Genomic DNA, 16,405 nt, shown 5'->3' with positions numbered 1-16,405 from the left:
TCAATGACTTGTGATATGTTATTTCAATGTCGTACTACAGTGTACAGTATTTCACATTTTCACATTTTCATATTTTGTATGTTTTGTGAGCAATAAAAACCTTTTGATTAAAAAAATAAATAAATGTTACACAGAATATAACAGGATATGTAAAAAGGAAATCAATGATGCAAAAATTCAAAATGAACGACAGATTGCAAAAGATAGTAAGACAAACCCCAAGAAATTCTTCAAATATACTGTATTAATAGTAAAAAGGTCAAGTCTGAGCATGTAGGCCCTTTACAAAATAATCTAGAGTGGGTGACTGGGGACAAAGAGAAGGCTAATTTATTAAATACTTTCTTCAGCTCTGTGTATACAAAATAGCATAGGGGAGCTCATGTCCATAATGGGGGTGGTAATGACAAAGCCCCAAATAATACACAATGGCTCAAAAGTGATATGGTCCAGAAATATTTAGACAGAATAAAGAACCTGGGCCTGATGGCATCCACCCATGGATCCTAAAAAAATTGAGCTCTGTCATTTCAAAGTCACTGTATCTAATTTTTAGGGACACATTAATGACAGGAATAGTACCACTGGATTGGCGCAGGGCCAATGTAGTACCCATATTTAAAAAGGGAACAAAGTCTTAACCAAGTAACTATAGACCTGTTAGTTTAACTTATATAGCTAGGAAGATACTGGAGAGATTAATAAAAGACCACATAGACGAGTTCTTGCTGGAAAAAAATATTTAAGCAACAGACCGCATGGATTCATGAAAGACAGAAGTTGTCAGACAAACCTGATTTCTTTTTACGAAGAGGCAAGTATAACCTTGGACAGAGGCGTGGCAGTGGACGTGGTATACCTGGATTTTGAAAAAGCGTTCGATACAGTTCCGCACACACGGCTCATGTGTAAGGTAAAGTCTACAGGATTAGAAATATCAGTCTGTAAATAGATAGAAAATTGGCTAAAAGACAGAATTCAGAGAGTAGTGGTTAATGATTCTTACTCTGAATGGTCTAAGGCATAGGTCTTCAAACTACGACCCTCCAGTTGTTCAGGAACTACAATTCCCATCATGCCTAGTCATGTCTGTGAATGTCAGTGTGTTGCAATGCCTCATGGGATGTGTAGTTCTATAACAGCTGGAGGGCCGTAGTTTGAGGATCCCTGGTCTAAGGTTATCAGTGGTGTACCCCAAGGTTCAGTGTTGGGACCCTTATTTTTTTATATCTTTATAAACGATATTGGGTCTGAGATCAAAAGTAACATTTCTGTCTTTGCAGATGACACCAAGCTATGCAGTGGAATAACGTCCTTGCAGGATGTCGCCAATTTACAAGCCCACCTCAATGCTCTGTCTAATTGGGCGACTAAGTGGCAGATGAGGTTTAATGTTGATAAATGTAAAGTTATGCACTTGGGGGCTAAGAATATGCATGCACCATACATACTAGGAGGAGTAGAACTGGGGGGATCCGTAGTGGAGAAGGATCTGGAGGTTTTGGTAGATCATAAGCGCAATAATGGCATGCAGTGCCAAGCTGTGGTTTCCAAAGCGAGCAAAGTCCTTTCTTGTATTAAGAGAGGTATGGACTCCAGAGAGAGATATAATTTTTCCCCTGTACAAATCATTAGTAAGACCTCATCTGGAATATGCGGTTCAGTTTTGGGCTCCAGTTCTCGAGAAGGATATCGGGGAACTGGAGAAAGTGCAGAGAAAAGCAACCAAACTGATAAGAGGCATGGAGGAGCTCAGCTATGAGGAAAGATTAGAAGAACTGAATTTATTTACTCTTGAGAAGAGGAGATTAAGGGGAGATATAATCAACATGTACAAATATATAAGGGGTCCATATAGTGAACTTGGTGTTGAGTTATTCACTTTACGGTCAACACTGAGGACGAGGGGGCACTCTTTACGTCTAGAGGAAAAGAGATTTCACCTCCAAATACGGAAAGGTTTCTTCACAGAAGGAGCTGTGAAATTGTGGAATAGACTCCCTCCAGAGGTGGTTCTGGCCAGCTCAGTAAAGTGCTTTAAGAAAGGCCTGCATTCTTTCCTAAATGTACATAATATAACTGGGTACTGACATTTATAGGTAAAATTGATCCGGGGAAATATCCGATCGCCTCATGGGGGATCAGGAAGGAATTTTTTCCCCAGCTGTAGCAAATTGGATCCTCTTCTCGAGAGTGAATAAATTCAGCTCCTCTAATCTTTCCTCATAGCTGAGCTCCTCCATGCCTCTTATCAGTTTGGTTGCCCTTCTCTGCACTTTCTCCAGCTCCCCGATATCCTTTTTGAGAACTGGAGCCCAAAACTGAACTGCATATTCCAGATGAGGTCTTACTAATGATTTTTACAGGGGCAAAATTATATCTCTCTCTCTGGAGTCCATACCTCTCTTAATACAAGAAAGGACTTTGCTCGCTTTGGAAACCGCAGCTTGGCATTGCATGCCATTATTGAGCTTATGATCTACCAAAACCCCCAGATCCATCTCCACTACAGATCCCCCCAGTTGTACTCCCCCTAGTATCTATGATGCATGCATATTCTTAGCCCCCAAGTGCATAACTTTACATTTATCAACAATAAACCTCATCTGCCACATAGTCGCCCAATTAGACAGAGCATCGAGGTGGGCTTGTAAATTGGAGACATCCTGTAAGGACGTTATTCCACTGCATAGCCTGGTGTCATCTGCAAAGACAGAAATGTTACTTTTGATCTCAGACCCAATATCATTTATAAAGATATTAAAAAGTAAGGATCCCAACACTGAACCTTGGGGTACACCACTGATAACTTTCGACCATTCAGAGTATGAATCATTAACCACTACTCTCTGAATTCTGTCTTTCAGCCAGTTTTCTATCCATTTACAAACTCATCTTTCCAAGCCTGTAGACTTTACCTTACACATGAGCCGTATGTGCGGAACTGTATCGAACGCTTTTGCAAAATCCAAGTATACCACATCCACAGCCATGCCTCTGTCCAAGGTTTTACTTATCTCTTCATAAAAAGAAATCAGGTTTGTCTGACAACTTCTGGCTTTCATGAATCCATGCTGTCTGTTGCTTAAATAGTTTTTTTCCCAGCAAGAACTCATCTATGTGGTCTTTTATTAACCACTTAATATCCGCCTGCTGTCAAACGACGGCGGGCGGAATGCTCTATTGTTCCGACAGGACGTCATATGACGTCCTGTTATTTAAAGCCTCTAGGGCGCGCGCGCACCTGTCGCGTCACTGGGAACACAGCGCGCGTGCCCAGCGGCCGCGATTGCCCAGTAACTGTGCAGGGACGTGGAGCTCTGTGTGTAAACACAGAGCTCCACGTCCTGTCAGGGAGAGAGGAGACCGATCTGTGTCTATTGTACATAGGGACACAGATCGGTCACCTCCCCCAGTCACCCCCCTCCTCCCACAGTAAGAAAACACACAGGATACACATTTAACCCCTTCCTCGTCACCTAGTGGTTAATCTTTTCCCTGCCAGTCACATTTATACAGTAATCAATGCATATTTATAGCACTGTTCACTGTATTAATGTGAATGGTCCCAAAAATGTGTCAAAAGTGTCCGATGTGTCTGCTATAATGTCGCAGTCCCCAAAAAAACGCAGATCGCCGCCATTCTTAGTAAAAAAAAAATCATTATGTCCCCTATTTTGTAGGCAATATAACTTTTGCGCAAACCAGGTTATTGCGATTTTTTTATTTTACCAAAAATATGTAGAAGAATACGTATCGGTCTAAACTGAGAAAAAAAAAAATATTTTTTTTAAAAAAAATGGATATTTAATATAGCAAAAAGTAAAAAATATTGTGTTTTTTTTCAAAATTGACGCTCTTTTTTTTGTTTATAGCCCAAAAAATAAAAACCGCACAGGCGATCAAATACCACCAAAAGAAAGCTCTATTTATGGGGAAAAAAAGGACATCAATTTTGTTTGGGAGCGAATTCGCATGACCGCGCAATTGTCAGTTAAAGCGACGCAGTGCCGGAAGCTAAAATCTCGTCTGGGCAGGAAGGGGGTATATGTGCACAGTAGGCAAGTGGTTAATCTCTCCAGTATGCCCTTTTTAAATATGGGCACCACATTGGCCCTGCGCCAATCCAGTGGTACTATTCCCGTCATTAATGAGTCCCTAAAAATTAGATACAATGGCTTTGAAATTACAGAGCTAAATTATTTTAGGATCCATGGGTGCATGCCATCTGGTCCAGGTGCTTTATCTACCTTTATTCTGTCTAAACATTTCTGGACCATATCACTTTTGAGCCATTGTGGATTTGGGGCTGTGTCACTCCCACCCCCATTATGGACATGAGCTCCCCAATGCTCCATTGTATACACAGAGCTGAAGAAAGCATTTAATAAATTAGCCTTCTCTTTGTCCCCAGTCACCCACTCTAGATTATTTTGTAAAGGGCCTACATGCTCAGACCTGACCTATTTACTATTAATATATTTGAAGATTTTTTTGGGGTTTGTCCTACTATGTTTTGCAATCTGTCGTTCGTTTTTAATTTTTGCATCCTTGATTTCCTTTTTACATATCCTGTTCTATTCTTTGTAACATTTAAAAGACACTAGTGTTCCTTAATTTTTATATTTTTTAAAGGCTCTTTTCTTATTGTTTATAGCTTTCTTAAAAACCTATGTGGCTCACAGTCAAAGTTATTTAACTTATTGCCCATGGGAATATACTTTGCAGTGAGGTCCCAAACAGTCTTTTTGAAGAATTCCCATTTCTGTTCAATGCCCATTGATGCCAATATTCCCTCCCAGTCTAAGTCCTTGAGTCCTGGAGAGCAGCCCTCATCCTTGGAAAATTTGCTCTCTTGAGATTAAAGCGTCTGTACAGGAAAACTTTTTTTTTCATTTAAAATAACAAACATGTCATACTTACCTCCACTGTGCAGTTCGTTAGCACAGAGCGGCCCCGATCCACGTCTTCTGGGGTCCCTCGGCGGCTGTCTCGGTCCCCCCCGCAATTAGTAACCACAGTCATGCGAGAGCTCGCATGGTGGTCACTAATTGCGGGCACGCTCCCGTGACACAGCCCCTCGGCACGCCGCGTCACTGGATGCGATTGATAGCACTGCCAGTCAATGGCTGCGCTGCTCTCAATCCCATCCGCTCTAGCCAATCAGCGGCCAGGCTGAGTGGCGAAGAGGATCTCGGGACTTTGTGGGACTTTCGAGGGGTCAGGTAAGTATAACAGGGGCTCGAGGGGGGGGGGGGGCGGGGTTATGCAATATTTTTTCACCTTAATGCATAGATTGCATTAAGGTGAAAACATTTTTTCATTTACAACTCCTTTTAAGTGTTTTTATCTTTCCTGTATGTATTTCTTGCTTACAGCTAACATCAAATGAAATCATGTTATGATCACTGCTACCCAGGTGTTCCTTTATCTGAACATTAGTAATAAGCTCTGCATGGTTTGAGATTACCAGGTCCAACAGAGCATCATTACTAGTTGGGGCTTCAATAAACTGGACCATAAAATTGTCCTACAATATGTTTTTACATTTTTGCCCTTTAACTGTGCCAGCAGTGCCCTTACTCCAGTCAATTTCTGGGTAGTTAAAATCCCCCATTATTATCACAGTCCCGGCCCTTGCAGCTCTTTCCATCTGTGCAAGTAGCTGAGTCTCCACCTCTTTGTTAACATTGGGTGGTCTATAACAAACTCCAGTGATTAACTTTGAACTACGCACATCTGTATCCAGTTCCACCCATAATGCTTCAGCCTCATCACACTCTCCATCAACCAGGTCCTCTTTCACGCTTGCTTTGAGGTCACTTCTCACATAGAGACAGACCCCGCCCCTTTCCTTTTTACCCTGTTTTTAGGGTACTACAGTGGAATTGTGTCAATATTTGGACTTGTTTTATGAGTTTTTGGCTGTGCTACACTTATATTATATTTTGTTTATTACCTAGAGAGTCACAAGTGGATACACTCTAAGTGGTGTGGGCAGCAATCACGTCAAGCCTATTAATAGGCTATTATATTGATTATTTTATTTTTATTTTCACAATCACATTGTTTATTGCACTGATTATATATATATATATATATATATATATATATATATATATATATATATATATATATATATATATATATATATATATATATATATATATATTTTTTTTTTCTTACTACTGTCCGGAGAAGCCTGGCCAAAAGTGGTCTTCATGGAAGAATTGCAGCCAAAAACCATACCTCCAATATGGAAACAAGGCTAAGCAACTCAACTATGCTTGAAAATATAGGAACTGGGGTGCAGAAAAATGTCAGCAGGTGCTCTGGACTGATGAATCACATTTTTTTTTATATTTGTCTGTAGCAGGAGCCATTTTTTTCTCCAAAGGGCTGAAAAGCGGTACAATAATGTGTCTGCAGGCAACAGTAAAACATTGTGAAGGTTCCTTGCAAATTTAGGGCTGCATTTCTGCAAATGGAGTTGGAGATTTGGTCAGGATCAGTGATATCCAATCAGGGAGGCATGTGATTGGACCCAAATTTATTCTGCAGCAAGACAATGACCCCAAACATACAGCCAACATCATCCAGAACTTCTTATTTAAGCTGAAGATTGTTCTTAAGGTGATGGTTTGGCCCCAACAGAGCCCTGATTAACATAATCAAGTCTGTCTGGGATTACATGAAGAAACAGAAGGATTTGAAGCAGCCTACATCTCCAGGAGATCGGTGGTTGGTTTTCCAAGATGTTTGGAACAACCCACTTTCTGAGTTCCTTCAAAAACTGTGTGCAAGTGTACCTAGAAGAATTGAAAAAATGATGCTGTTCTGAAGTGTGGTCACACCAAATTTTGATTTGATTTGGATTCCTCTTCTGTTCATTTACTTTAAAAATGTTTAACTAGTAACACTTCTTCTATTTCTGAAAGCATTCTTAATTTACAGCATTTTTCACACCCGCCTAAAACTTTTGCACAGTAGTGTATATTATCTGATTGAAATCTAGCTCTAAAAAGTCATCCTGATATGAAACCGAGATATCATTTGCCAGGATTTACAAGTGTTGACACCTGAATTTGCACTGTGTGCTGACACCTCACAGGAAGTTGCTTGCATGCTGTGATGAAATCTGTCACAGAGAAAATATGTTGGCGCAACAGAATTGCTGACACAGAGGAAAATGAAAAGTTACTAGTTAGAAAAATAACTTGCAGTGGTTATAAAGTCTTCTAGTTCTTCTCTGCTAGTAAAGAACATCAAAGACAATAGCTATTAAATTGCAGGAGTATCCAGCAAGGACAGACCATAGATTTTGTGTTATCTCTCTTAGGCATAAATTAGCAAAGCGAATAATGAATCGCACAAACATTCCCTGAACCCTAAACCTCTGTGATATTGTTTTTCTAAAACAAACCGACACCGGCTTTAAAAAACAGGGAAATTGTATTGTTATTTTTATATAGCTCAATGATCCTTTCCTGTCCATAGGCAGCCTATTTACTTTCACATGCAATTATGTCAGATGAAAAGGTTATTCTTTTCTAACTAGAAAATAATAACCTTTTTATCTGACATAACTGCATGCTTTGGCTTGTGTAATGTAGTTTCCTTTTAAATGTGTTATGGACTGTAGTGGAAATAGCGAAAAGACAGATGGTCTTCCCCCAAACCATCTTCCCCCCAAACCACTAAGGGTGTAGACGTTGTGTTGCAGACAGCAAAAAAAAGCATATTTGGGTTTGCCTAAACAGTGGTAGCTAAACATCCAAGCAGAGCCAAACACAGTAAACATTTGTTAAGCAGGAGCAGAATCGGTCAGTCTGGTGGTCGGAGCAGGTTGCAGACAAGCACGATCTTGAAACAGGCTGAGGATAAGAGAAAAATCAAAAAAAAAAATCAAATCCAACAAGTTTGTTTCCATGCACTGCAGGAGAGTGAGGTAACTAACTAATACACGCCTAATAATAATAATTCACACGAACGGTCCGATCAGGTCCGCCTGTCAATTTTTCAGATGGACCTGATCAGACCAGCCAATGTTCTCTATGGAGTGGCAGATGGGAGATTCATTCCCGTCTATCCGGCGGATCAGATAACATCCGACATCATTTCCATCTGACCACCCCATAGAGAATAGGGCTGTGTCCGCTCTGCATAGCGGAGTGGACATAGACCTGTCACCCGCCTGCTCAGCAGGGATCAGTGGAGAGAGCCCCTGCTGAGCAGGCAGATGCGCATTATGGAGTGCATCCCGTGTGAGCAGGGCCGGATTAACATAGGGGCTATTGGAGCTACAGCTCCAGGCCCCTTTCTCAAGATAGGCCCATTTGCCCCCGAAAAAAAAAATCTTAAAAATAAAATAAAAAAAAGATCCACTTCGGGGGTTGTAGCTCAATGATCAGAGGTAACAGAAACCCCACATTTGGGGGGTAGACAGGGGAAGACCTACCCCACAACTGGTCAAAATATGGGACAACTATCATTTATGGTTTCGGAGATACAGGCCTGCTTGCACAGCCTGTCAGAAGCTACATACAGAGCGGCCAGTAAAAATACAAGCTGACACACTGCAGCAGACTGAGAGAATCACAGTGCTTATAATAATTATTTGTATATTACTTATGGTAATTAACCCCTTACCACCCAGGCCAATTCTGACACTTATACTACATGTAAAAATCATCCATTTGTTTTTTGCTAGGAAATTACTCTATGGTGGTCTTTGCAACTTTTTATGTTGCACGGTATAGAGCTGCACGATTCTGGCTAAAATGAGAATTACATTTTTTTTTGCTTAGAAGATAGATCACGATTCTCTCACCATTCTTGTGGCGTAACATCATCTTTCGCATAAAAAAAAAAAAAAATGGGCTAACTTTACTGTTTTGTTTTTTTGATTTTTATTATTCATTGAAGTGTATTTTTTCCCAAAAAATTGCATTTTAAAGACCGCTGGGCAAATGCAGTGTGACATAAAATATTGCAGCAATTGACATTTTATTCCCTAGGGTCTCTGCTAAAATATATATAATGTTTGGGGGTTTCAAGTAATTTTCTAGCAAAAAATATTGATTTTTAACTTCAGAAACAAATGTTGGACTTTAAGTGGTTACATTTCCTGCATTTACACACAGAAGTTTGTTCTAAGAAGGAAGTTGGTTACAGTGTTTTTTTTTTTTGAATCAGAAAGGTTTTTATTGCTCACATAACATACAGTCAAGAAAACAGAAACCATATACTAACATTTTACACCGTGCATTGCAATATCAAAACTGTACAGGCTTATAAATCCGGTCACAGCAGTATGGCATGGAATCTTTTCACATACTCACTACACCATCTCTACCAATTGGACCTGTCTTGCCTACTCCTCTTCCCAGTCCGCCCTTCGCACCCCCTCCGATCAATACCATACCAAGTGTCAAGATAAGTGGCCCAGTCGGCCATCTCCACCCCTACACTCCTCCTAACAGCCTTTCTTGTACCAACTCCAGGGGGCTTAGTCCTGGTGTCTCGAGCCATGGGTCCCATATTTTAAAGAATTTCCCTGTGGTCCCCCTGTGCTGGTAGATGTATTTTTCCATCAGGAGCGTCCTACCCATGTGTTGCACCCATGTCTTGGACGAGGGAGGCTCTCTCGATTTACAATGTATGAGAATGAGCTTTCTCGCCTGAAACAGTGCCCTGGCAAATGCTACTCTGGTGGTCTCCTCCGTGATCGCCCCCTCAAGAATGCCCAGCAGGCAGCACAGTGGGTCCAATGGAACGTGGTTACAGTGTTTAATGTTGTTACAAACTTGGCAGACTGCCCAGATTTTTTCTTTACACAAACAGAAGTGTATCCCTTTAAACTAAGAAGGAAGTGTTAGTTACAATGGCCCGGATTCACATACATCGGCGCATATATATGCCGCCGTAGCGTATCGAATATACGATACGCCGACATAGCGCAGAGCGGCGAGCACAGTATTCACAAAGCTAATGCTCCCAACGTTGCGCCGGCGTAACGTAGATTCGTAGGCGTAAGCCGGCCTAATTCAAAGTAGGTGGAAGTGGGCGTGATCCATTTAAATGAAGCGTGACCCCATGCAAATGTTGGGCCGAACGAACGGCGCATGCGTCGTCCCGTGGACGCATTCCAGTGCGCATGCTCAGAATCACGTCAAATACTCATTAAGATACGACGGATCACTGCCTACGACGTGAACATAACCTACGCCCAGCCCTATTCACCTAATACTACGTAAACGACGTAAAATACGACGGCTGTTCCCTGGTCCATACCTTTGCATGAGTTGCGCCTCATAGATGGGGAATAACTTTACGTTGGGGCGTACGACCTACGTAAAATGCGTATATGAATGCGCCAGGCGCAAGTACGTTTGTGTATCGGCGTATCTCACTCATTTGCATATTCAAATCGTAAATCAATGGGAGCGCCCCTTGCGGCCAGCGTAAATATGCGCCTACGATACGACGGCATAGGAAAGTTACGTTGGTTGTAGGAAGCCTATTTTCAGGCGTATCTAGTTCTGTGGGCACGGCGCACAGATACGACGGCGCACATTTACACTTACGCGGCGTATATCGAGATACGTCAGCGTAAGTGCTATGTGAATCCGGTCCAATGTTTCCTGTTAAAAACTTGGCAGACTCCTCAGATATTTTCTTTTGACAGCTGAAAGTCTCTCCACTTGAAAGAATCTGCAAACTCTGCATTGGAGATCATCAGGGGGGTTGAATCGAGATCATGAATTTTTAACGATTAATTGTGCAGCTCTAGCACGGTATTTGCGCAGCAATTTTTTGGGAAATAAACTGTTTCATTCATTAAAAAAACACTAACGTTAGCACGATTTTTTTTGGTATCCTAAGCGATGCTTTAAAAAATTTTTAGGTTACATGTTTAGCGTTACAGAGGAGGTCTAGTGCTAGAATTATTGTTCTCGCTCTAACGATGGTGGCATATGTAACCTGTGTGTATCTGGCTCTGATACTAGCCAGTGCCTACCCAGCCAATGACTAGTATCTCTCCCCAGCCTGTCCCCACACACCCTCTCACCTGCTGACCTGTAGATAGGGGAATCACTCCTGCAGTATTATTGTGTTCTGCCAGTGAGTACAATGATTAGTGTTGCGAACTATAGCTGGCAGCACTGATTGTTTTGGGAAAAACCTAACAGGCTGGTTATACTCAAGTCAGATAATAGATTGACTTGTGTAAAACCAACTAGCCCATACATAGATCGACTATGGCTGGTCTCTGCATAATTGGCGTAATTTCAATCCATGTATGTACCGCTAAACCACTACGCATTTCCTAAACATTCTTCCACAAACCTTTTAAAATTTTTCCTTCCCAGATTCCTTCATCCTCCTCTCCTGTACATAGTGCTCACTGTCATACTCTCCACATTCCTCTGCTGTACATAGTGCCCACTGTCATACTCTCCACACTTCTCTCCTATACATAGTACCCACTGTCATACCCTACACACTCCTCTCCTGTACATAGTGCCCACTGTCATACCCTCCACACTCCTCTCCTATACATAGCGCCCACTGTCATACCCTTCACACTCCTCTCCTGTACATAGTGCCTGCTGTCATACACTTCTCTCCTGTACATAGTGCCCACTGTCGCACCCTCCACACTCCTCTCCTGTACATACTGCTCACTGTCATACCCTCCACACTCCTCTCCTATACATAGTGCCCACTGTCATACCCTCCACACTTCTCTCCTATACATAGTGCCCCATCATACCCTCCACACTTCTCTCTGGTACATACTACCCTCTGTCATACCCCCACACTCCTCTCCTGTACATACTGCCCACTGTCATACCCTTCACACTCTTTCCTGTACATGGTGCCTGCTATCATACACTTTTCTCTCCTGTACATACTGCCCACTGTTGTACCCTCCACACTTCTCTCCTGTACATACTGCTCACTGTCATACCCTCCACACTCCTCTCCTATACATAGTGCCCACTGTCATACCCTCCACACTTCTCTCCTATACATAGTGCCCACCGTCATACCCTCCACACTCTTCTCCTGTACATACTGTTCACTGACATACCCTCCACACTCCTCTCCTATACATAGTGCCCACTGTCATACCCTCCACACTCCTCTCCTGTACATACTGCCCCATCATACCCTCCACACTTCTCTCTGGTACATACTTCCCTCTGTCATACCCCCACACGCCTCTCCTGTACATACTGCCCACTGTCATACCCTTGACACTCCTTTCCTGTACATGGGGCCTGCTGTCATACACTTCTCTCCTGTACATACTGCCCACTGTCGTACCCTCCACACTTCTCTCCTGTACATACTGCTCACTGTCATCCCCTCCACACTTCTCTTCTATACATAGTGCCCACCGTCATATCCTCCACACTCCTCTCCTGTACATACTGCCCACTGTCATACCCTTCACACTCCTCTCCTGTACATAGTGCCTTTTGCCGTACCCTTCGCACTCCTCTCCTGTACGTACTGCTCACTGTCATACCCTCCACACTCCTCTCCTATACATAGTGCCCAAAGTTAGACCCTCCATATTCCTCTCCCTCACCTGCACATACTTCCCACTTATATAACGTCCATACTCCTCCCCTATGTCGCTTATCCACAAAAACAGTTCTTTAAAATTATACTGAATACCCTCAATGTTACCAGCTCTAGAATTGGCACACTTTTGTTAGTTAAACTAAAGAAAATCTCAGTCCTCATATTTGTTCTGCCCCATTATTAGTACTCACTTATTTTTGTGATTACTACTGTGATGTATAGAGGAACATAGGGGATCTCCGCTACTCTGAATATAGCAATTGTAAAAAAAAGTGTCCATGAAAATATTTTTTAAATGTTGGCAACTATGCACTTAGGCACTGCCCACGGGCCACTGGGTCAGTAGGGGGCCCCATGAGAGGCTCCTGGGATCCTGTGATATTAAAGCGGTAGTAAACTTTCCTGACATTACTACTTTTTAGAGGCCCTGGGGTAGGTTATGCCACAATGTACAAGTATGCACAGCATATGGGCACATTGGGGTACACTTAAATTTTCAGACTGAGCCCTCCAGTGCTGCGCTGTAATCAATCCGGCGGGGCCCGGGCGCTTCCATCTTCACCCGGTCTTCCTTCTGGGTTCTGTGCCTTTTGGTCACTTGCCTTGGCCGGGCTGCGTTGATGTCATTCCCACACATTTATTTATTATTTATAAAAGGCCCCACCAAAATCCTTAGCACCAGACACACAGGGCCAGATTCTTAATCTGGCCCTGCGTGTGAGGGGCCTAAGATCGGAAACAATGTGCTATTGTGGTCTGGTTGTTACAAAGTAAACGCTGATGCTTTTAATGTGGATTTTTATTTTTATAACATAAGCTTAGTGGCAATTCTGATATGCACTGTGGCATTTTGTTAGTGTCCAGATGTCTAATGTGTGCCCAGAGAAAATTTCCCCATGCTATTATAGGAGAACCATTGTCACAAACAGGGTGGATACTTGTGCCTCATTTCCACTGAGTGGAACGGTTTGGGTCGGTACAGTTTGGAAGGGTGAGAATGGTCCGCCCTATTCAGGTGAGCGTTTCCACTGCAAGTCGGACCGCCAGGGGCCATACAGGGTTTAGAAAAAATGCCTAGTGTGTCCACCAATCAGTGGAATGTATTGTATCTCCGCCCTAACCAAACCGTCCCTTTTTCTATGACCCCATCTGAAGCAGGACCCAGAATGGTGCGGTATGGTTCGGTTGTATGGGCCTCTTTCATAATGGAAACACTCAAAATAGTGTACCGTAGCGAACCGATCTGCTCCGTGGAAATGAGGCATTGGATATTTTTGTACCATGCAATCCAGTTGCAATGTGTCTTAAAAGTAGTGCATGATTTGGTGTGGTGTAATTTTATCCCATTCAAAATAAATGGACTGAAATCGCACTGCATGTCAATCACGCAGGAATGCACAGCGTATTCCTGTGTGATTCATGTGCAGGCATGGTGTGAACTTTCCCCTAAAGAACTTTCCCCCGAATTAAACTGGCTGACATTCAACCCGTGTGTAAGGCAGCAAGTCTGACAGAAGCCGCCTTCTGTCGAAGGGTCATGGCAAAAAAGGTCTGCCAGCCGGCCCCTGATCAGCACTCTCAGCCAATGGGGGTGATCCATCCCTCTATCAGAACACAATAGCACAGCAAGAGATTTCTGTACTAACATCCAATTGTTAGTTCAGCTAAATAGCTTCCTTTACCTTACTGCAGTCCTGGTTTCATGTCCTCATTGTTCATTTTTGCTTTGAAGTTGCTGTAATCCTTCTCTGATCTCCACACTTCCTGCTTGTCTGTTTCCTTATGAAAAAACTCATGGGCGCTTCTCTCTGTGGTCCCTGATCAAGGAGGTGTGATTACTGTGTGTCTAAAACCCCTCAGAACCAATCAGATTAATTTTAAAAACAAACACTGCCCTGTTTGTTTGTTTTTGTTCTGTGTGTCTCTGTACATCACAGAAACATGAAACTAGATTAAAAACGAAAGTGAAACTGCAGGCACATATGATTGATTTTTATCTATTTTTAATCATTTTTAAAAAGGAATCGGTTAACTATTATGTCTCTATACCCTGTAAACAGGCATTTCAGCAAAAAAAAAAAATCCTTTACAAATCCTTTAAGCAGTTGTGGACTTCCTGTATGGCTGTTCTCTAAATTTTATTTTGGAAAGGTGTTTTTTCTGACAGAACTTTCACACCATTATCTTGAGAGACAGTGGCATTAAAAAGGTTCTAAAGTCATATTTTTGTTTAGTTTTTTTACCTTAATGCATTGTATGCATTAAAGCTGTTGTGTGCCCTGGAAAAAAAAACTAAGGCAAAGGCATAATGAGTTATTATGCACCGCATACTAGCTTATTATGAAATACTTATCTTAGAACGAAGTGCCCGCACCGCCTCCCGGTCACCACTGAGGGAGCTGGAAGGACTCCCGCACGCATGCACGGGTGTAATGTCATTGTGGCTCCAGTCACTCACAGCGCCGGAGCTGCGATGAGGTCCGTGGGAGTCCTCCGTTCTACCAAGGTCCGGCAGCATCCGCCGGACCCTTAGAGCGCATGCACCACTGACCTCATCGGCTGCATGCAAGGTGAATATCTCTCACACCGTACAGGTTTAAACTGTAGGTAAAAATGTGCATATGGAGTATACAACTGCTTTAAGGCCGCTTTCACACAGGGGTGCGGGCTGCAGCGGTGCTGTTTTTTAGGGGTGCTTTACCATTTTTGCAGAGGTATTCGGCCACTAGCGGGGTGCTTTTAACCCTCACTAGCGGCCGAAAAAGAGTTAAAACCACCCGCAAAGCACTGCTGCAGTGGCGCTTTGCCAGCGGTTTGGCCGGTAATGGGCAAGAGTGGTGTACACATGGCTCGTACACCGCTCCAAATATGCTGCTTGCAGGAAATTTTTTAATGTCCCTCGGACTTTCACACTGAAGTGAATAGAGCTGCTCTTTCAGGGAGCTTTGCAGGTGCTATTTTTATACGCCTGCAATGCGCCTCAGTGTGAAAGGGGTATAAGGTAAAAAAAGAAAATTCGGTTTCTTTTCCTCCGAATTACTGCTTGGCTGTATTGATGCAGGACTTCTCTGGTCTCTGAGGCTTGGCTGAGAGTAGCAGGAGCCAATGTCAGTCAAATCCAGTGGAAGGGAAGCGTAGCCGAGCAGCACTGTGTTTGTCAATGGTCCACGAGATGAACATGTGCCAGAGCCTGAGCTCAGCTGTAAATGATCATGTGTGCAGTTCAAATCACAGCCCATTTGTTAAAAATATTTTATTTTTCCAGGCTACGTAGACAAACATCCCTATTTTGGAGCAGTGATTGGTCGTGTTGCAAACAGGATTGCCAAAGGTAGCTTCACTGTGGATGGTAAGGATTACCTTCTTCCGATCAACAATGGGCCGAATAGCATCCATGGAGGACTTAAGGGCTTTGACAAGGTAATCAAGGGGTTTCTTTAGAAGATACAAGTACACTGTAACCATCATGTATTCAGTTCAGTACAATTTAATTAAATTATTTTGCATGTTCTAATTACTCAAGTTTTTTTATTGAATTTTTTGTCTTGTAGTCACTTGATCCTCTGGTTTTTATTCCTGCGTATTATACTATCCAGGTATATAGTTTTCTGATGGAGTATGACACAGTATAATTTTATTTCTCTTAAATGTTTAACCACTTAAGGACCCACAAGGATATACGTCGGCAGAATGGGACCAACAGGCAAATTGACATATATTTACGTCACTTTGAATTTGCCACCGTGCGCACGCACCTGCCGTGAGCTCCGTGCCCGTGGGACCCGCGGACTCGATGTCCGCCTGGTGT

At 42.6% G+C, this 16,405-nt stretch overlaps 1 protein-coding gene across 1 annotated transcript in view; it reads left to right on the top strand.

Annotated features, from left to right (window-relative positions):
• The window catches only part of GALM (galactose mutarotase), a 143,486-nt gene that overhangs the window by 46,384 nt on the left and 80,697 nt on the right, over positions 1–16,405 (top strand). Inside the window, exon 3 of the mRNA XM_040350779.1 lies at positions 15,863–16,017. Within this exon, the coding sequence (XP_040206713.1) occupies positions 15,863–16,017 (155 nt within the window). The remainder of the gene's footprint in view (positions 1–15,862; positions 16,018–16,405) is intronic.

The sequence above is a fragment of the Rana temporaria genome, chromosome 4 (genome assembly GCF_905171775.1).
Source record: "Rana temporaria chromosome 4, aRanTem1.1, whole genome shotgun sequence".
Taxonomy (NCBI): Eukaryota; Metazoa; Chordata; class Amphibia; order Anura; family Ranidae; genus Rana; species Rana temporaria.
Note: the sequence above shows the minus strand (reverse complement) of the source record. Positions and strands in the feature narration are given on the sequence as shown.